The sequence below is a fragment of the Pogona vitticeps genome, chromosome 2, assembly GCF_051106095.1.
Source record: "Pogona vitticeps strain Pit_001003342236 chromosome 2, PviZW2.1, whole genome shotgun sequence".
Lineage (NCBI taxonomy): Eukaryota > Metazoa > Chordata > Lepidosauria > Squamata > Agamidae > Pogona > Pogona vitticeps.
The window spans coordinates 104,871,820-104,894,333 of record NC_135784.1 but is presented as its reverse complement, the minus strand read 5'-3'; the positions used below and the strand labels follow the sequence as shown (position 1 = coordinate 104,894,333).

General features: G+C 40.2%; 1 protein-coding gene across 3 annotated transcripts in view; it reads left to right on the top strand.

Annotated features, from left to right (window-relative positions):
* KIF3A (kinesin family member 3A) overlaps nt 1-21,061 on the top strand; it is a 36,778-nt gene extending 15,717 nt beyond the window's left edge. The window contains exons 7-19 of one of the 3 annotated variants that reach the window (XM_020813666.3): nt 1,060-1,257; nt 2,602-2,776; nt 3,475-3,579; nt 6,476-6,547; nt 8,337-8,345; nt 9,349-9,505; nt 11,040-11,220; nt 12,062-12,172; nt 13,826-13,951; nt 15,159-15,212; nt 15,668-15,736; nt 15,892-16,016; nt 17,596-21,061. In XM_020813666.3, coding sequence (XP_020669325.2) covers nt 1,060-1,257; nt 2,602-2,776; nt 3,475-3,579; nt 6,476-6,547; nt 8,337-8,345; nt 9,349-9,505; nt 11,040-11,220; nt 12,062-12,172; nt 13,826-13,951; nt 15,159-15,212; nt 15,668-15,736; nt 15,892-16,016; nt 17,596-17,644 — 1,431 coding nt within the window. In that variant the 3' untranslated portion in view covers nt 17,645-21,061. The remainder of the gene's footprint in view (nt 1-1,059; nt 1,258-2,601; nt 2,777-3,474; nt 3,580-6,475; nt 6,548-8,336; nt 8,346-9,348; nt 9,506-11,039; nt 11,221-12,061; nt 12,173-13,825; nt 13,952-15,158; nt 15,213-15,667; nt 15,737-15,891; nt 16,017-17,595) is intronic. The other 2 variants (XM_020813667.3, XM_020813668.3) reach the window with 2 other exon arrangements.
* The last annotated feature ends 1,453 nt before the right edge of the window (nt 21,062-22,514 follow it).

Here is a 22,514-nt window from a genome sequence, read left to right as displayed (position 1 = left end):
GCCAGTCTGATGTGGCTTTGCACACTGTCTGAGACACTTACCAGTTCCACTCCCCCAGTGAGTTTCCATGGCTGAACAGGGATTTGGAAAATGTTCACCAGAGTCCTAGTCCATCATTCTATCCACACTTGGATCTCTGTGCATTATTACCTAGTCATAAATCCTACTGTGTTCAGTGGAACTTTCTCCTGGGTAAATCCATATAGGACTGCATCCTCAAATCATTTAGATAAGATCTGTGTACCCAAGGCAAGCTTGCCCAATTCCAGTTGCAAGTAATATGGACCTGGCACCTGGATCAAGTGCTTTGGAGTGCCCATACAACATGGCTGCTTGCATCAACAGTCTCGACTTTTTAAAGCCTTAAGGAGAACATGGCTTTGTCCCAAGCAGTGCTCTTAACTCTTCCACTGTAATTTTAGAGTGTTTTCTCACAGATAATCAGATTGCAAAGGGCAGGTTTGTCTGGTACTTTTCCATCTGGGAAACAGTTCTTGGTTAAATCCTGTATCACTTCCTTTTAGCCGTGAGGATCAAAAACACATAAACCTGAAGCTTTATTTACTTCCTAGATTGTCACCCTTTAGAATTAACTACAATCATAACATTTTTATTTTTTTCCCCTTTACTAAGGAGGGCTCTAAATATTTTGTTCAATAAAAATAGCACCACTGTTGCCATGGTGCAGTAGCTTTATAATGTTTATCACCACCACCATCAGTCCAAGCATATGGAAGTTGGCTAAGCATTTTAATGGATGTACGGGTTTTGTTCTTGTTTTTTTAGGAATGCAATTAAAGCAGCATGTCATCTTAGAATGGAGCCTCAGGGTTGTTTGTAGTTCTCTGAAATTAGCTTTTAAGTCCAGCCATTGTGTACCTCTCCATTAATCAGTGTCTTACTCTTGACTTATATAGTAGGTGTAAACCCATACACATCTACCTTCAGTTAGCTGCTTTGTGATCTACTCTGCTGTTTTGTCTATAGAAGCTGCTTGTATTTTTAACCTTCTGTCCCTGCTCATCATACCCCTTCCTCTTTTACCCCACCCCTATTCAGGGATCAGAGAGGCAGGCTAAAACTGGCGCCACTGGGCAACGTCTAAAGGAAGCTACAAAAATCAACCTTTCCCTCTCTACTCTGGGGAATGTGATTTCTGCACTAGTAGATGGAAAGAGCACTCATGTGCCTTACCGCAACTCCAAGCTGACACGACTGCTACAGGATTCCCTTGGAGGAAACTCCAAAACAATGATGGTAATAATGAGGGAACTGTGTTCAATTTTCTGACAGTTTACCGGTTCTAGATAACAGAATTCCTTGATTTCATACATATATTTGATGTGAGGGGGATTACTGTAAACCCTGAATTTTAGCAGGCTTTTTGTTGTGTTTTGCTAGGGTAAGATCCAGTCTTGAAACTACTATTAGTGCTGCAAAGGGTTTGTATTTTTATTCTTTTGAGTATTGCCCTTTATTGTGATCTGATAGGAAAAGTACTGAAAGACTCATATTCCAGAAGGCAAAAAGTGGCTACAAAGGGGAAGATGCACCACGAGATGATCAATGGTATTATATTTGATTTGATCAGCTACGAACGGTTGAAATGGATGGCTGGAAAGCTGATCCACAGTTTTGTCTAGAGAAGAGCAATCACCAAGCTTAATAATGGAAATGCAGGCTTCTCTTCTGGAATACAGTAGATAGGGTAGCATCAATTTGGAACTAAAATGAGGCCAAAGTTGCCATTAGTTGGGCCTCTCTGGGACTGCCCTGTAGAATTGGTCAAAGAACTGCTCCGTAGATAGCAGCCCAAACACTATTGTGTAGTTTATGCCTTCAGAAGACAAAACGGTATAACTCTTACTGGCTTACTGCTGCTAGTTAACTAACCCCAGTTTGGATTTTCAAGCATGGACTGGTCTGATAGGCTGACATATGCCTGCAAATCCAAGCTGGGACTCATTAACTGCCAGCAAGAAGACTTGGCTAGTTAAATTGTGTGCCTTCCACAAGCATAACTATACAATAGTGTTTTGGCCACTGTTTCATTCTGGACTATAGTTCTCCACCTTTCTTGTTCTTACCAACCATAAGTGCCAATTCTAACCTATAAAGCCCTAAATGGCTTTTGTCCAAGTTGTATCAAGGACGGCATCTCCCTTTATGAGCCTGCTCAAAGGTTAAGATCACCAGGAGAGGCCTTTCTCTTGGTTCCACCACCTTCACAGGTATGCTTGGTGGGGACTCAAGAGAAGGCCAAAATCCACAGATTTTGGAACTCCCTCCCACAGGAAGCTAGACTGGCCCCATCTTTGCTGTCCTTTTGCAAGTAGACAAGGACCTTTCTTTTCAAGCAAGCTTTCCTTTAGGGACTGGCTGTCTGAATAGGGTTTTGAAATGGGTTGTCGTATCTTACTGCTTTGAATGTGTTTTGGGTGTTGCTTTTGTTTACCTTTTTTAGTGTGTTTGACCTTTTTTAGTATGTGTATAATTACTATTTTTAGCTTTAAATACTGTCTTGAATCCTTTTTAAGGAGAAAGGCGGGTAAAAATATTTTAAATAATTAAATAGATGAACTCCTCAATCTTTGGTTTTAGTGTGCGAATATTGGTCCAGCGGATTACAATTATGATGAGACTATTAGCACTCTACGGTATGCCAACCGTGCCAAAAACATCAAGAACAAGGCTAGAATTAATGAAGATCCAAAAGATGCCTTGCTTCGCCAATTCCAAAAAGAAATCGAAGAGCTTAAGAAAAAGTTGGAAGAAGGTAACCATGGACTCACTTCTACCAGTATTTTTTTCTATATAGGTATACCTAAGAAGTGGAAATCGTTTTAAGTACCTATAATATTTTAGATCTTTCAGTAGATGGAGGCATTAAGTTTGTGAAATTATGGCCATGAGTAAACATTTGGATCCTGTTCTTCCTCAAGAGCCTTGGAGGTAATAGTTTAGATGCCCTCTTTCATCTCCATAACCCTCTCATGAGGTTGGGTAAGCTGGGAAGGGTCACAGGGAGCTTTAGGGCTGACCAGATGTTTGAACCTAGGCCTTCCCTCATCTGAGTTTGGCAGCCTGGCCCCTTCACCAACCTGCTCTCAACATGTGTGTAAATGCTTTCATCAAAAATGTTACATCTGCCCACTAGATGGTACTTGGAGCAAATATCGGGTGGTTACCTGAAAGTGTCAGTCTGCTTTTGCAGTCCCATTTTCTAGGAGGGTTGAGAAAGGATAAGAAACAGAGTTATAGCAGAAGAGTTATATTTTTGAGCTATGGCTCCCAGTTAGCATGATCAATGGCTATGCCAGCTGGGAAATCTGTGAGTTACAGTCCAAAAAAGTAACTTTTTCCAGGCTCTGAACCTGGCAACAAGTTTACTGGTATAATAACATTTCTTTAGATAAAAGTTCCTTTAAAAGTGACTCTTGGATAAATCTGTAAACAAACACACTAATAATGCAGGGGAAGAGATCTCTGGTTCTGAGACAAGTGGCTCTGAAGATGATGATGATGAAGACGAAGATGGGGAGATTGGCGAAGATGGAGAAAAGCGCAGGAAGCGAAGGGGTAAGGTGCTTCCTTTTTAGCATTATTATTAAGAGTGCCTGCTGCAATTACTGTGCCCTTTTTAGAAGCAGGCCTTCAATTTCCATGTGGATCCTTGCTTGTGATATATTTTCTTTGGTAGAATTGCTCCTAAATGACAGCAGCTCAGTGTTCATAGGTCATAACTGCACATGTATTTGACTTCTTGCAATGTTTTATGTATTACTTCAATGGCCATTCACTTACTCACACATTCCATTTGTTATAATCAGCAGTACAGATGAGACTAAATGCTATAAGCTTCTTGAGGAAAATCCACGGCTCTCCAAATATTGTTGGTTTGTAGTCCTTTTTATCTTTGAGCATTGGCCATTCCAGCTGGGGCTGATGGGAGTTGGAGGCCAACAGTATGTAGAGAGCCACATATTTTGAACCCCTCCTATCAACTGATTTTAGTCAAGGGTGTTACAATCTTCCCTTTTTAAAATCAAGATGCTTGCTATTTGGTCTTAGTATTATCCAGTCTCTTTAGCACAAGACACTTGTACTGTAAGATAGAGACAGAGTTGCACCCAAAGGTTCATGTACTTTCTCACTGTTCTTTCTTGACATCTAGAATTGGGTATAGGAGATTTCAACATAGATTCAGCTGGAGATTGGATGTGTATAGTGACACTATTGTTGCTATATTCTGAGTAAGTCAAATCCGCTAACTGTTGGAATGCAGGATCTATTGGTATGGATGCCACCTTTTTTAGTGAGGTAGTATATAAACCTCGTATTGCTGATGTGACCGTGTTTTGTCTGTTGTGGGGGGATACCCAAACAGATTGTGTATAATGTCTGTTTAAATTATTGCTAATACAATGGGCTCCACCTTTTCTCTGTTAACAGCTGCAGGTGTTTGCTTTGTTTACACCCTTTATGGCTTCTCTTCAGAATAGTATGTACTGGTGTGTACCTCATATTGGTCTGTAGGGCTTGGAATCTGGCTTGCCAGTGGATTTTCTGATGGATAATTTCTATCTTCTGAGATGGTAGGCAGATAGTAAATACAGTGGTGCCTCGCTTAACGGGCGCCCCGTTTAACGACGAAATCGCATAGCGATTAACTTTTTGCAATCGCTTTTGCGATCGCTTTGTGATGTTCCCTATGGGGAAAAATCGCTTTGCGATGATCGGTACCCTATTTTGCTTACTGATCATCACAAAGTGATGATTTTTTAACAGCTGATCGGTGGTTCCAAAATGGCCGTTGGGTAAAAAAATGGCCGCCTGCTGTTTTCTGGGATGGATTCCTCACTTACCGGGCAGCGAAAATGGCCGCCGTATGGAGGATTTTCGCTTTAAGGTGAGTCTGAAGTCCATAAGAACGCATTGAAGGGGTTTCAATGCATTCCTATGGGCTTTTTAATATCCCATAGCGACGAAATCGCTTTGCAGCGATTTTTGCTGCACCGATTATCGTCGCTATGCGAGGCACCACTGTATGCTGACATTTGCCTTCATCACAGGCAAGAGAAGGCAACCTTCTCATTCTCTCGCTTTTCCTGTTTTTGGAACAGTGTATCAAACTTATTACAAAGTGACCATGATGATTTTTTTAAAATGGAAAGCAACACCTCTTCTTCGTTGGCATAATGTTTGCGATGTGGAAGCTGGTTCCTTAAGCAATGCCTAACTATTATCCCCTGCCAACTACTTAACTGTTCCCCCCCCCCAAGAATAAGGAACTTCTCTTAAACAGATTTGTTGTTTAAATTCTATTAATAGGATATAACAAATCAGCCTTTCATGATCATACAAGAATTCAGTGGTTTTGTGGCAAAGAATACAAGTTGGAAGCAGCAGAGCCTGTCATGATGCTTACCTCTGTGCTGTTGGTTGGATGACTTGTTGCTTCTTTCTTAGGTTTATTTACAAAGGCTAGTATTTCAAGTTTTGGGGGACTTTTCTTAGACCAGTAATCCTGGCCTAGGCTGTTCTAAATCTTGGTTGTTCTGTCCCTAATAGAGGCTGCTAGCAGTTCTTTATCTGATGGAGGAAATCCATGTAACAAACCTTTGGGTTAATTACAATTTGCTGTATGGATCAGTCACTCTTGGGAAATTGTTCCCATTGGCTTCCAAAGTGTAGTTGTAACATATGCAAGTGACTCTTAAAGGTAGGCTAGGTGGAGGGATATGGAATTCAGTGTTCTATTATTTAGGAGGAAATTACTTAACTCCTAAAGTGGAATATTGCCACCATGACAATTTACCTCTTGATAATTTCCCAGCCTTTTCTTGGAACTGTAGAGAGTTGCATTCCCCCAGGTTAGTAACCCCTCACCCTTCAATATGGAGTTTGATAGGGCAGAAAAAAATTACTGGCGGTTTACCTTGTCATTGTCTGTACTTTCCTCAGATCAGTGGTCCACTCAGATGGAACATTCCTTCCCCCACCCCCATAAATTTTGCTATCGTCTGAAACTGGTTTTGATTGAACTTCCATTAAGAAAAAGTTGAAAACCAATGTCCTGTTTCTTCCTCCTGAGTTCTTAGCTGATACTTTGCTAAACATGGTTAATAAGTCCTCCCGCATCAAAAAGCTTCCACAGAAAAGCACTGTTTTGACTGTCTGAAGAAAAGCAAGGAGCACCTTTCTACTGAGACCAAGACAGTGCACTGTTGTCCAGCTGATTTTTCCTAAAATAACTTGGTGATGGTTTGTTAAACAAGCAAGGTGTATCATAATCTAGGCTGTAACTGCAGTGGTAAAGCAAAGAAAGATACAAAAATGGGACAATGCATCTTTAAACCAGTCTCTTGTGCTTTAGAGCTAATGTTTTGCATGTGTTGCTTCTTCCTCTTCCTCCTCCCTCCCTCCCTCCCTCCCTCCCTGGGTTTTCCATGGGGTCCACTTCTCTCTTTTCCAGGCAGTAGCAGCAGCAGTAGTTCAGACTCTACATGCTCTGTCATAGAAAAACCTCTGGACAAATCCTTCACTAGTGAGTGGGAGCTCCTAAGTCATCCAGTGAAGCTTTGGCCTTTCCATAACTTGTGCACTCATTGTTTGATGCTGCATTTTGCTACCTGTCCCTGACATTGGTTACGTTCAGAGTGACATGTGGATTTCCCCACCCTCACCCCATGAAATAAAGCATGTTTTATTTTCTTTGCTCTTTCAGAGTTTGGAGGGGGGGAAAGTCTCCTTCAGGCTTAAGTTAAATAGCTCAGAAAAGCAGGAAAAAATGTTAGTGTTGATCACATCATGAAATAGAATGTATTTTAAATGTACTTTTGATCTTTGATACATTAGCATTATATGAAATTAACAATTTTTCAGTAGGGTGTTCATGGTCTCTCTCCCTCTCTCTCTCTTTTAATGTGTATATTCCAGCAAAGAAGCTGGGCTAGGCCCATCATTTGTTAATTGTTTGAAAAGCCAGTTGAAAAAATTGGTGCCTGAAACCAAACTCCTTGGCTCTTCCTAACATTCTGCTCATGCTGGGATGTCCCATTAGCTTCTGTGTCAGGAATTTGCAAAGTGTGGCCCTTCGGATGTTGTTAATCCTAGGCAGCATAGCCAATAGTGAGGAATGCTAGCACTTGCCTGTGAGTGACATCAAGGCTATTTCTTCTGATGTTGGACTCAAATTCCCATCAGCCCTGTTGGCATAGTCAGTGAGAAAGAATGATGGAAATAGTAATTCACCCATATCTGGAGAACCAGTTCTCAACAAAAACCTTTGGACAGTGATGTTTTCCTCTTCTGTATGTCAGACATTTCCTGTTCACAGAAGCAAAGGGGACATCTCTGTTTCATTATGGACATCAAAGCTTCTAGGTGTCCACAATCTTCCGCCATTGTGGACTACTTGGTGTCCCTGTTCAGCCTTGTTCCAGCAGTGCAGTTCTAAGATGCTGGCGGCGGCGGCAATGAAGTGGAACAAGTTCAAACCACCTTTAGGATGCACTTAAATTAATTGGTTTGAAACCATTGGTATTCCTACCATTCTACCCCTTCCTTTCAGTCCCAGTACAATATCCTCATTGGAGGAACAGTTCACTGCCCGTGGACACAAGTATAATGCGTGTTGAACCGTCAGGTTTAAAGTGAAAGACATGATCCCTTGCAATAACTTCTTTTATTTTTGCATGTTGCATGTTTTTGCTGCTTTCCCCCCTTCTCTTTCTCTTTGATAGCGCTGGTTAAAATGTATCACTTTATTTCTGTGAAAGCATCTGAGTTTCTGGGGGGGGGGATCTGTTTAACACTCCGCTTGAATTAATGTTGAAACGTATCATGATATCTCCTCTGTGGGGAACTGAACAATTTGAAAGGCAGAATTGGAATAAAATACCAAGCAAGCTTAACTCAGCAGATGTGACAATTGGCTACTTAAAAACCTTGGTCTTGATCTAGAGTAGTTGATAATTGTCTAGTATGTTTCTTCAGATGTGATCTTTGTGACAGGTCTGTTTAGTGCAATATTTTCAAAAGGCAGTTTTATCCTTCAGTGAGCTGAAGATTCATGATATACTTCAGTATGAAATGCTTATCCTGCTTCAGTATTGAAATGGGGCAGCAGTGCATTCTGGATTTTAATTTGCTAATACCACCCCCCTTTTTTGCCTGTTCAAGCAGATTTTGATGAATGCCTTTACATATGACCTTGTTTTCTGTTAAATAAATCAAGCAATAATATGTTTCTTTTTTCCCTCCCCATTCCCTTCCTCTCTGTGCTGTGTGCTGCCTCTCTGCGATTTGTTTGCCTCTTCCTCTTAAAATGCAAGATCAAGCAGGTTGGTGTGTTTGATTTGCATTCCATTTAATACCTTTCTAAGATTATGTTCCAAAAGCTTTGGGTTTTTTGTTTTGTTTTTTCATTCTCAAACTTGTTGGACTCAGGAGATAGACCTTGACAATATTTATATGTATTTAGCTACTCATTGGCAACAGATTTGAGTGTTAAAGCAACATTTGTATATAAATGTTAGCCAGATTCACTTACCAAACAAAGAATTCTTAAGAATTTCCCCTCTCAGCAATAATAAAAAGCACTGCTTATTTTCAGCTGGCCCTTTATTGGTCTCCTGTGTAGAATGTGGTCATTCTAGATGTACCAGATAACTCAAATATATCAAAGTGTGGCTGGGGTAGGGGGAGTAACAAAATAGTGCAAACAAAGATGTGATTCTTCTTCTCCTTCCCTTTTCTTCTTTCTAATCTCAGTGCAAAGAGATTTCATTTGATTTTGAAAGTTGGCTTTAGCTTGATACTTTGCTCTTTCTTCCTTTTGGCATTTTCATTTATTCATAAACACACGTTATTTTATTATCCCATGTTGCACCTTTGAATTTTTTGTTTTAAAATGCCTACTCTTCTTGGAATGTGTGTTGAAAACACACACACCATAGCATCCAAATTGCAGTAAATTAGTTTGGTTAAAGAAAAATCTCTCCCATGCCATCAAAGTTAGAATTCTGCTATATATGATGAGAGGTCATATTCCCATGTACAGTATCTGTATTAGTAAAGACATCTTTTTTGTTCTTCCTGCAGCCCGTTAAAATGCAATGGGTGCCAAGGCTGAGAGGTGCCACTATTTCAAAGTGGTTCCTTCTTGACTGGATGATGATGATGTAAATTCTGGGAGCTTTGGTCTGACAGTAGCAATCATAAGCTCTTTCAGTCTTATCACAAGACAGAGTGCAGTTTTAAAAATGGCCAATCATGTGATCGGGGATGCATGTATGTTTTTAATATGCTGCGCTTCCTTAGAGCTGCCTTTGTTTTCCCTGAAAGGAAAGAAGAAAGTGTCTCCCGACAAGATGATAGAGATGCAAGCAAAGATTGATGAAGAAAGGAAAGCCCTGGAAACAAAACTTGATATGGAAGAAGAAGAAAGGAACAAAGCCCGAGCAGAGCTTGAAAAGAGGGAGAAAGACCTCCTTAAAGCACAGTGAGCACCCTGAAACTAGAACATAACACTTCTATTTATTACATCTGTTTCCCTCTTTTCTATTAAAACTAGTTCTGGAGTGGATTTGTATAGTGCTTTCAAAGCCCTCCAGGTGTACTAATTATAATCTATACAATAACTGCATGGCCAATATGTGGATCTCCTCTCCCGCCCCCATTCCCCCCATAACATGGTTGAAGGATGAGGCTAAGAGACAGTGGTTTGCCTGTGGCCACCAAGGAAGTTCATGACAGAGGTGAGGTTTGAATGGTGAGCTTTCTCAGTAATAACTCAGCTTTTTAGCCACTAGGCTTTCAAAGCTCAAGTAGACATTAGGGTTAGCTGAGACTAGGCTTGGCGAGGTGGGGGAGAATGGATTGGGAATATTCAAAAAATGTTTGGGATAGTTGGCAAATGCAAGCTTCCCCAAGTGGGACACTTGAAAACATGCTACATATTACTAGACCAGTATGGTATGACCTACCATGCCCACAGTGGTGTTAAACCCCACTGAGTGGTAGATTGCTGACAACCACCAAATGCAGACCTGATGATTTGTCAATAAACTCCACATTTAAGTTTTCATGTGCCTCATGGCACAGTAGTCAAACAGCAGCCCAAATTCTGCATATGACTTGGGTTCAATCCCAGATAGCCAGCTTGAGGTTCACTCAGCCTTCCATCCTTCCATGGTTGGTAAATTGAGTATCAAACTTGCTGGGGATGGGGGGGAGGGCAATGTGTAGCCAACATAATTCAGTTGTAAACCACTCAGAGAGTCCTTTAAGCGGATATTTATGGGTGATATTTATGCAGCACACTTTGCTTTCTGTGTGTACACTCAAAATGCCATTAGTTTTGGGATGTTGCACACTCCAAAGAGCTTGGAAATATACCCAAACAGTATGTGCATAATCTCCTACATGAGTATGTGCATAATCTCCTACATGGAGTTGTGTCCCTCGTGTTTCCTGTCTTACAGATGTTCACTCAGGCTGTGCATTCCAAACTCTCCTTCCTTGCCTAGGTATATGTCTCACATATGTCTCATATCCATCACACTCTAAATGTATGCTGCATTTGCCTCCCCCCGGGCAGTAGAAGGCAGTTATTCATGTCTAAAGAGGCATGATTAATGTCTAAACATTTCTCAATTTGCTTAGTTCTACAAGAAATGCTGGAGACTTAGAAGAATTAAGCATGGCAGGAAGTTTTTGAATATTCTGTTTTTCTCTTTTTGTAAGAATCTCAGCTGGACTGAGATGTGAGACAGCAAACTCCTGGGCAAAAGAGGATAATTTTTATTCCCTTGCTGGAAAGCTAACATTAAAATATAGCAGTTAGCTTTAAAGGTGTTGCAGCATTTTTGTCTTCTTCATTTTATTTTATTTTTTCATTGTACTTTATTTGTGGCTAAATAAATGTAAGCAACTGTTTAAGACATGGGTTGTGTGAGTTCTCCAGTGCAAGTGGGCCCTGTAGCTTCAGAATCCTCATGCCAAAGGATTGAGGCTCTTCCTCTCTCTTTATCAAGGCAAGAACACCAGTCTCTGCTGGAGAAACTGTCAGCCTTGGAAAAAAAAGTGATTGTAGGAGGTGTGGACTTGCTGGCAAAGGCAGAGGAGCAGGAGAAGCTCCTTGAGGAATCGAACATGGAACTTGAAGAACGAAGGAGACGAGCAGAGCAGCTCCGTAAGGAGCTCGAAGAGAAGGAGGTGTGATTAGTCTCTTTGATGTTCTGTTGATTGCATTGTTACTAAACAGCACAAATGGTGCTCTCCTTCTTCCTTTGCATATCCTGGTTGTGGTTGCCTGTGCAGATAAACTGCATGTGAAGTGAGAAGTGTCCTCCACTGTGACAACAGATTCTGTTTTAAGATGAGGGTTTGTTCAAAATACACTACGTGCCATTTGTCTGCTCTAGAGTTGCTATGATTGGCTATTGGATGATGGTAGGTGAGGACAGATACCCAAATCTGGGAGCCTCGGGGCTGCATTGAGTCCAGCCAGGGTGCTGCCCTGAAATATAATTCATTTCAGTGTTCTGAAAGCTGTTATAGCCTACAAAAAGTACCATGACTACTGGAGGGAAGTTTTCCAGATGTAATAAAGAAAAAACATGGTGGATTTTTATTCTTGATTAAGGGGCTACTTAACTCTTTGATGGCCATGTTTCTCTATGAATTGAAAAGTCATCACCAGAACTTGAGGCCAGTCAATTTAGATTCCACGGCTTCAGGACCTGCATATAGAAAACTGAGATATCATGGCCTTTTCCATTTCAGCACAAGGGTTCGTTAGGGCATGCAAGATGCAGCCCTCCTTCATGTGTTAGCCATTGCTGGTTAACATTGCCAGATGAAATGGGTTCTTTGGAATAGCTGATATTCTCCGGCAACCACTGACAGAGGATCTCTGCTCTATACTTGCATGAATTTCTAAAAAAAAAGCAGAGTCAGGGGTGGGGAGGTGATGCTAAATAGCATTGTTTCAGCAGCACATAAATAGTTGGGCTGTTCTGGTTAACTTGGGCCATTTCTGGTTATTTGTAAATAGCAAGAACGTTTGGATATTGAGGAGAAGTACACTAGCCTTCAAGAGGAAGCACAAGGAAAGACCAAGAAACTGAAGAAAGTCTGGACAATGCTGATGGCAGCCAAGTCAGAGGTCAGTCTTGTATTCTAGAACTTGTTATGAGGGCAAAGAAAATAGCCAGTCCTATTTCTGGAACAGTGAACAAAGGTACACATATTCATGATCCCTGGAAGAAGAAGAAAAAGCATTATTCACACATTGTTCACTCAGTAGGAAGCAACCATGCACAGATAGGCCATGTGTTCTGTTTAGATTTTCAGGAGTCTATCAATGGTTACGTATGCTAACATATGCTATTATAGCTGCAAGAGAGTGCATCTACGATATTCTGCAAATACACATTCTACAAGGAAATGCTAAAAACAAAGACACACAAAGAATAACAATTTTGAAAATACAGATATTAAGTATATATTTAAAATATATTTTAAAAAGAATACAGAACAAATATTCAGAAGCTCACTCGTGTAAGCTGTGAAATTGCTGTTTTTTGCATTGCGGCTGGAGGCGGTCTTACTTGGTATTAGCAGAACTTTGATCCCTATATCCTTTCGTAGTCTCCAGTTGGTAATTGGTACCTCAGTCATTCCACCCATCTTGCCACTATAACAGTTGCGTGGTAACTTAAAAAAATAACCCACTTCCAAATATGTTAAATGCCATCAAGTCATTTCTGATATGCTGTGACTATATTATTATTATTATTATTATTATTATTATTATTATTATTATTATTATTATTATTATTATTATTATTATTATTATTATTATTATTATTATTATTATTATTATTATTATTATTATTAATTTATTTATTTATTATTTATTTATTTATTTATTTATTAATTTATTATTTATTATTTATTATTTATTTGATTTATATCCCGCTCATCTGGTCAGATTGACCACTCTGAGCGGCTTCCATAAAAAAATATACAATAAAGCATAAAAATTATTACAAGTAAACAACACCACATATAATAAAACAAATAGATAGAAAGAGAAAGGAAATTAAGTATTGACAGGAGGGAAGGCCTGAACATATATATGAGCTACTGACTTCCAAAATGTGCTAATTAAGAGCTCTTACTCAGATCTTGCAAACCAAAAGCATCTCGGGTTCTCTCTTCCTAATGCCCCTGCCCCAGCGGTATTGTCTTTTCCAGTAAATTCTGCTAAGATCTTGCAGACTCGCAACTGTGGATTTTCTTCTCGAGTCAACTCATCCCATTTTAGGTCTTTCTCTTCTACTCCTGTTAGCATCACTTTTTTTTGTTAGTTCTGTATTTTCATATGTGCAAGGGAGAATAGCCTTTATCTACTCTTTTTCACTCTAGTCAGAATTCAAGCTTGACTAATTGGGCACCCATTTATTTGCCTTTACATGCAAGGTAAAATAGGCTGCTACTTGCTCAAAGTTTGTTATGTTTGATACAAAGGGGAGAGTGGAGAGCATAAAGGCAAATGCTGGTAAAATTGGCAGCAGCTTACTTTAAAAATGACCTCCAGAATTGCCTCTGACAGTTCAATGGAAATGCACCTGCAGACTTGCTTTGAACCTGATGTGAAAACCTTGTATACAAAATGCAAGGTTTTGCTAAAGATTTTGATGACTCACTTCATCACAAGTGTAACATATATAAAACCAGTCCTGATTAAATATTCAGATTACAAACAGAAGATGTAGCTTGTGGTGGTTTTTGATGATTTGTTATGCATCCGCAGATGGCAGATCTGCAGCAAGAACATCAAAGAGAAATTGAAGGCTTGCTGGAGAACATCCGGCAGCTTAGCAGGGAGCTGCGGCTTCAAATGCTCATCATTGACAACTTTATACCTCAGGACTACCAGGTGAATAGTGAAGTCTGCTAAGGTTTTTCAGCTGTAACTTGGTGGCCGGGCGGGGGGACCTATTTTATGATTCTGTTATTTCGAACAGCAATTTGTGACCAGAAAGGGGCACAAACCGCCAGTAAGGCCCAGTTTGTTTAGTACCACAAGAGGTGTTTGGTGTTCTGGTGCCCTGACCCCTCCAGAGGGCCCCCTCTCAGAAGCAGAGTCCCAGTTTCCCTGCCCTGCCGCCTCTGGGTACTGCCTCTCAGTGGGCACCTGCCAGAAAGAGGAAGGGTGCCGAACTGCTAAACACCTATTTCAGCATTAAATGCACCAGGCTGAACCGTCAAACTAGAGATTTGTGCCCATCTCTTGTTGTAAACTGCCAGCTCCTTCCACAGCAGGTTTCCCAAGCTCTCCTTGTAACGTTTGGAGCCCAGATTTGATGTGAAAGGGATTAGCAGAATGGTTGCTTACCACCATGCTCAGGTGATACTTGACAAGCATGGGAAGGATCTGTGAGTGCAGCATTCATCCATGTAGTCTATGAATCATTTTATTTATTTATTTATTTATTTATTTATTTATTTATTTAATTTATATGCCGCCCACACTACCCAAAGGTCTCTGGGCGGCTTACAAAATTTAAAATACAATAAAAATTCAAAACAATTAAAATACAATCATGAATCATGAAGGCTATATGAAAATTCCAGTTCTGTGGCAGTATATGTCTGAGTGCCAGCTGCTGGGGAGTGACTGAGGCAGAGGGCAATTAAAGACTTCTAGGGTTCTTGATGAGATGGATTTTTGGTGCTCCGATGTTCTGACTCCTTGTCAAATCACAATTGGCCTAGTTCATCTGTAATGAAAACAGATAGGGAAGGCTCAGCACTGGGATGGGGCCTACCATTTATTACAGCAGGACAACTACCTCGAGCAACATCTTACTAGTTATTTCCTTTAAAAAAGAACTCCTAGGGATAGGGAGAGGTGCTGTGCGATTTTCTCACTCATATGCCAAAATAACATGGCTGGCTTTGGATGCAAAGCACATTGATTAGTGTGGGCTATGGAGCTGCATGTGCTATTCTGCCATGGGCAGCAAATGTTCTTTGAGCCAGCCCTCTTCAGCGCACCTGGGGAAAGTAATTTTCAGAAGGGATCTTCTAGGAGGAGGTGGATCTGGTGCTCAACCTGACTTTACCTTGTGATTTCTTTCAAGGAAATGATTGAAAACTATGTTCACTGGAACGAAGACATAGGAGAATGGCAGTTGGTACGTAACTGTGATAAATGGGAGCTGGTGGTGTAAACTGTTAGCACAATATAAAGAGCCCCCATGTTAATTTCCCAGCAATGTCCACATGGTGTTGGTGGAAATAAAAGCAGAAACTGGCTGGTATTGTGAACACAGTGGGGTGCAGAGTACAGTATATTGTTTTTGTTTTCCCTTTTTCCTTTATGGAATGTCTGCTTCTTACACATCTATCCCAGTCCTGCTTCTGTTTTCTTGGAACTGTCTCACCAACTGCAGTGGAAATCTTTTCCGACTAAATATGTCAGGGATTGCATTGCTCCCTCTGTTTACCAGCTTGTTCTGGGCAAATGGAGAAGAGGAAACTTCCTTTCTTCAGTCTGTAAGATCTTCCCTCACTGGAAGTAGAGGCTCTCACAAGAGAGCAAGTACTGGTTTGTGATAACTAATTTTCTTTGTTTCCTTTTTTGTTTAAGAAATGTGTGGCATATACGGGCAATAACATGAGAAAGCAGACTCCAGTGCCAGATAAAAAAGAGAAAGATGTAAGTGACCTTTTGCACATTGGGACTCTTGAAACTGGCATTTGTCCCTTTGGCCACAGTATCTATTTGTATAGGATGTTTTTGCAGTTTTCATGGAGTGCTTTCTTATGACCTGCAAATGTCAACTCACCGTATCAATTTTTGCTGTCATTCAGCCCTTCGAGGTGGACCTTTCACATGTATATCTAGCTTACACTGAAGAGAGCTTGCGACAGTCTTTGATGAAGTTAGAGAGACCAAGGACTTCAAAAGGGAGATCAAGGCCCAAAACCGGCAGACGGTGAGATAACTGCTGTAAAATACTGTTTTTGTGTGCAGGTTGAACTTTCTATAGATGTTCTAACAACATGACCTGTGCCAAGGCTCTGTGCATGCATGAGGATCATCCCCAGGCTGTTCAGTGCAACTCTGTGTGGATTGTTAAGGTTGTTGACTGCGCACAGTTGCTCCCATGTTAAAAGAGAAAGAGGTATCTCTGTTTGGAGTGCTTATCAGAGTTGAAGGATTCAGGTTTGCAGAGTGAACCAACTTCTGGTCTCCATTTTCACAGTGTGCATGGACACACAGAAAAATTACAGAAATGGCATGAAGTATATAACTGTAGATCTCAGGCGGAGATTAGAAAGTTACTTTTATGGATCACAAGTTCCAGACTTGCCCAGCAAGTATGACCATGCTAGCTGAAGGGTTTTAATAGCTGTAGCCCAAATAAGGATTTTTTTTCACTGATCCTTAGTTTGTATAGGAGAATGACAAATCCTTGTATAGGAGAATGACAAATTTGGGTATGTAGCTCAAATAAGGATTTTTTCAAACTGATCCTCTTTGTATAGGAGAATGACAAATCCAACATAATAGGATCATTGGTCTCATAAACGTGAGGGTCAGCGGCAGGAAGCGGGGAAGGGATGGTTCTCCCCCTCTTGGAATTCGAATGTGTTTATTATTCTAATATGCACATACAGACACGGAGGATTGGAGTGGAGCACTACACAGTTCACTGCCACCAATTCATCAGAAAAATTCGTGGAGACATTCTTGCCAACAGTTTGACATTACAAATGAGCAAGGCTTTCTTTGTCTTTTTAATGGAAGCTTTTTCTCTACATGGCGGAGCTTGAATGGTACACACATTTTTATTCTGGGACAGCCCTGATTGTACAATTGTCATTGGTGACACAACTAGCTTCAAAATATGTTGACTTTATCCTATTGCAGATAATCAGCTAGTCTCCACTAGAGCAGGCCCATTGCACTAAATGGGGCTTCTTAGTTCCAAGGATCATAAGTTCCATTTATTTCATTCAGTCTAATCTGGTTGAGACTAACATTGGATAATGCATAATGCATTTCAATGATTTCAGTTTTCACAGGATAATCTGTAGTTGTCTAACTGCTACAAATACTGTATGACATAGGAGTTACTTTGATTGTACTGGGTGCCAGTGCCAAGGGTATGACTGATGTCTTGGATGAAATCAGCTCTGGTGTTGCCACATCACTTCGTCCAAGCCAAGTATCCCCACCCTCGCCCCCATTCTGTAGTTGACAATGTCCAACATTGATAGTTCTGCTGCCTCTGACTCCTTCCTGCTACTGCATCCCTGCCTACCATAAGTTGTGGCTTAAATTGCACACTGCACCCATTCAAAAGTAATGACTACATCTTCTGCTTGAGCTTGTTCTTTTTTAAATGCTATGCTCTATATCTGCCCTTTTAAGAAGAAAACACTTCAGTTAACTTCCTCAAATCACCTGGTTTTTAGGTTTATCATTTCTCATGTGTGCTTTTGATTGGAAAACCATACATTTCTCTCTTGCAATCATGAGTAATGTGGGCTTTCTTCTTTTCCAAACAGAAAACGTTCTGCAAAATCAGGAGCTGTGATCGATTCGTTGCTTCAGTAGACTGAAATGGTGGAATTACGGAAAAGATGAATATGTGACTTAATGCTTGGTTGAGATATGCAGAGTTTGATGCATTCTTGACAAAGAAGTAGTTAGAATGGCCTGCAGTTGAGATGAAAAGAAAATACATTTCCTTTCCTTGATTTGCCATTGTATCATCTGTTACATTAACATACACTCTCTTCAGTCTAAACTGTGTGGTGACTGTAAACTTGTCAGTGTTACTACTAATACCACTCCAGGGATTGTATAGGGGAAGCTGTTGGGGGGTGTTCCATGTTGTAAGTGATATGTATAGAAAAGGAAGATGGTGTGTGTATGTGTATGTATCTGTCTAATTTTTAAGCAGATTTGCCCTGTTGTAAGTAGAGAGCCAGAATTCCATACTACAGCTTTGCTCTATGCATTGCCACTCATACTATTCCATGTCTGCACTGGTACGGACTACCACTCTCTCCAGAACTGGGAGCTGCAGAACCATGACCCATCAACATTCTTCCATCTTAATCCTCTACTATACCTGTGCAGCTATTTTCCAGTTCCTTTACTGAATACATCAGATATGTAAGCTTAATTCCATGTTGTGAAGCAAGGTGATGGTGGGCTGCCCCCTTGTCTGGAGGGCAGAGATTGGGCATCCTTATAAATTTAAATTGCAGTATGCATTTAGATGGGTCATTCTGGGAATAATCTGATAAGCACTATTATGCAACTTACATTAATTTTAGTAGGGGGTTACCACGTTCCAGTTAAACTTACATGGCGGTGGCAGTGCCAAGTTGCCTTATGCTCTTTGTCCTCTTACTCTAGAAAAATATATGTTCACATTAGCAGCAACCTAAACACAAGGGAAGCCATGTTTTTGCTTCCCGAGGATATAATGGTAGGATGTATCTGCATGGCCAATAAACTGTGCTTTCTGGACCACTGACAAAGGGTCATGCAAACATCTGGTGGTCTTGTCCCCAGAAAGTGTACACCATAGTCCACACTGTTCCTTTCCCTTGTATCATTCCATCTCACCTCTATTTTGATTGGACATTTAAAGTGTAATTTCTTTCTTTTTAAAGTAATTAAATTAGTTCCTTGTGGCATTCCATGGAAACAGTTGGCTTCTACTAAAACTTTCTCTGATATCATAAAATACTGCATGGCATTTGAGACTTTCAGAATGAAACATGGTAATGTTATTCTAGAGGCAGCTCACATAAGTACTGTAGTTCTTTCTTTTAAAAAATACTTAGTTCTTTTTGTACTCATTGCCTAAATGAGCCTTTTTCATCTGATACTGGACTTCAGTTCTTGGTATCGTGATGCAGTGTGGTCATGTGGAAGCCACCCGAATGGCAGAAGTGTCCCGAAAACATCTAACCTAAATGAGTTTATGGAAAAAATTTGAAAACATATGACTTGTGCTTTTCCCAGGATTCTCCCCAACATGTTAGAATCTCCTTCATTGCTGCTCATCCAGCAGATGATTTACACAGTCCGGAGGCAGTAAGGTTTACAATAGTGTAAGCAACTTGGTGAATCACTACCCACTCTCTAGTAATTCCTCTTTCCACTTAAGAGATAAGCATTCCTGCTCATCATGCCGTGTGTTTGACACCTGCCAATTTCCCAAATCCAGTCTCCTCTTTTTGAAGATCTTTTGCTGTTGCACCTAATATAACAATAATTTTACCTTCATAATGTGGTGACTGCTGGACACAGTCTGTTACTGTATGTATTTTAGTAGTCTTAACTTTTAATATGGTACTTGATTGTATCATCTGTATTTTAAGAAGCTGCAATGGCTGATGTGAAATACTCCATACAAAAAGAGTATTTTGATTATACTTTGGTAGCAGAATTTGTAATTGATGGCTGCTGAATCTTACTGATTATAACAATTGCTGTTGGTCATAGTATTCCTCATATTTTTATATTTTTTATATTTTCATTTTTTATTACTGTGTCAATTTTTGCAAAATGTGGATCCCATATTTTGGTGGAGAATGAAGGTGGGAGATTAATGCTTTGGGTTCATAGCTGGGTCCAAAACGAAAACAAAATACATATTTTAAAAAATTGGTGGTACTATGTATGGACTAAGGAGAGCCTGATGTGGTGGTTCATAAAATCCTTACTCGTCATTTTTATTTTGAGTATAGTATTTTAAAAAATTCAGTATATACGTAGTTACTTAAATTGGGTGACAAACATTAAGAGGCTGGGATTATGACCTCATCTCAGATGCTGGTCTGAATTTTCAGCTTCTCCAGAGATTACAGAGACCTCCTTACTGCCACAGTATGCTCCATGGTAAAAAATGTGGCATTTCCAAAGAAGCTGAAAGTTAATATAAAGCTATATAAGCATCAATTTTGGAATTCACTTAAGTGTTTCTGGATGTTCCATCAGAACTGGTGACTGTTTTGATTTTGGTAACCGAATGTATTCCTAGCCCTCAGATGAATGAGAAGCACATTGGTCCTTAACTTTCTAATCCCTGCAGAGTTGCATCTGCTGGTGTCAAAAGATACGTGGCCCTGCAAATGTTAGCCATCTCTTGGCAAGCATGGATTTTAAATTTCCAAAGCCAAAGCCGTTGAAGAAAAGGTTACAATTTGTTGTGAATTATTCCTGTGCTGATCAAAGTCAGTCCATGCATTGCTTTGGCTAATGGTTAGTGTTTTTTTTTCAGAACCTGCCACACAGTTACAAAGTCAAGATACATTTTAGCACACAGTCCACAAGGCCAGTGTGTGCTGCAAGGTACCACAGCTGAGGAGCTGTGAAATATTTTCATATACCGGCAGCAGTTGTGGTCTAATGGCCATTCATCATCCTACCATGATTTCTGAATAGAACAGTCTGGCTCTTTTACAATTAGGACCTAATGATAAAATGAACATGCAAGGAAGACACTTTTAGCCTAGAAGCACAGTTCAGTGCTTTTCAATCTTCTGTTGGCTCGCATGTGATGTGAGCATATCCACCCACCCCCACAGAGCCAACAGTCATGTTAATTCAGAAAAATCAGCCTGAAGCCTCTGTTCTTTCTTCTGTTTCTACTGCAATATCTTTAATGACTTGTATATAGAATGTTCTGAGATGTTGCTTTTAAATCATTAAATCTTCCCTAGTTCTTGGATTGCAAGAAGAGAAGACGGGAGGGAAAGCCTCTCTCTGTGTCTTTTGCAATTATTTACCTTGTATTCTTTACACTTTAAATTATAGGAAATAATTACTGACCCATGCCATTGAGCCTGTATATAAGGAGGAAGGGAGGGATGTACAAATTATCCCTATTTATTGTTTCTTTAGAAAGTTAACATTTCTTGTTTGTTGTTCTGTTGTGTATGTTGTATATAGTGGTATAATGTCTCAACACTGAGCATGTTGATGCCAAGAAATAAACATCTTGGGTTCCCAGTGTATGCATTTTCTCTCTCCATCTAGACTCCGTCCATGATTGGATTTCTCCTTGTTCTCTCATGCCTCCTGAGCATACTGGGGGTGGAGCTGCTGCTGCAAAAGGGAATATCAGTTGTGCTAGCAGAATGGAGCCTGTTTATCTGCCAGCAGAATGAAATCTGCTGACAGATGAACAGCATAAGAGGCGGCAGTATATGTATATCTGACTCTTCTCCTGGAAACTCTAAAGAATATAACAGTGACCATATTAGAAGGAGTAGCAGAAGGCACTTGGTAAATTTTAACATTAAAACAATAACCAAAATCTTGTTGCTTAACGTAGTAAGTTGCACTAATATAAACCCATTGAATCAGTGGGGATTTGGTGAGTCAACTCCCTTAAGTTCCAGTGACTCAAATAGGCCTAACTGCAACCTATTTTACCATAGTAAGTATCAGAGCAGGTCCCTTTGAATCAGTAGAACTTAGAGAGGAGTTGACTCACCAAACCCCACTGATTTAGTGGGCCTACTCTAGTGCAGTTTACTATGCTATGCAACAGGATATGGGCCAATATGTGTTATCTTTGTTGCAGTGAGCTACAAGACTTCGTTGTGAAAACAAGTCTTGTAACACCTGTTGGCTGTGTTGATGTAGCCTGGTGGTCAGAATATTTTATTGGCTGGAAGCAACTTGTAAATAACAGAATGCAAGAGTCCAGCTGTTTGGCGTCAAAGTGGAAACTCGATTTAGCTGAGAAGAATCTCACAGTAGAAGAACATTATAGACAACATTTTTGAAAGATGGAGAGCTCAGAGGTGACAGAGATGCATTAACTAGCCAAAAAGCTTGGACAAAGCAGGCAATTAGTTTTAAGTGGTTGCCCCCACAGGTTGTGTATCGCTAGATCACAGTAAATATAGCTGCTCTGAACAAGGACATTTCGTTTATCAATCGTGACAAATTGGCTGGAGTGAGATTTGAGCTAGAAGTTTCTGGCTGATGAGATTATGTGTCTAGCATAAGAGTTAGTTTCCACTGAAAATCACTGTTTAAAAAAAAATTACAGATTGATTTGTCTTTTAAAAGTATTTAAACAGAAGTGCAGTGTTATAGAGTATTTTGTAGAGTCCAGCAGAATTTCTTCCAATGCTTAGGAAACACCAGAATCTTAGATTGTACAACATTAAGAGGCAAAAGGTCAGTATCACAATAAGCTGCAAAGGCCACCAAGAGCCAGTTTAGGCCCAGCTGGGTTAAAGATAGAGCTACAGTGGCATCTGTGTGTAATAATAACAGGATTTGCTGGAAGGCGGGTTTTGGAAAATGACCCCTGACTGTCCTTAGGTAAGGGCCCAAATCATTTCTGAACAAATTAAAAAGATAGGTGGCCAGACTACAGCCCTTCTTAACCTTCCCATTGCTCTGCTCAACCTGCCTTTTCAGAAAGAAAGCTCCCATAAAGCACTGG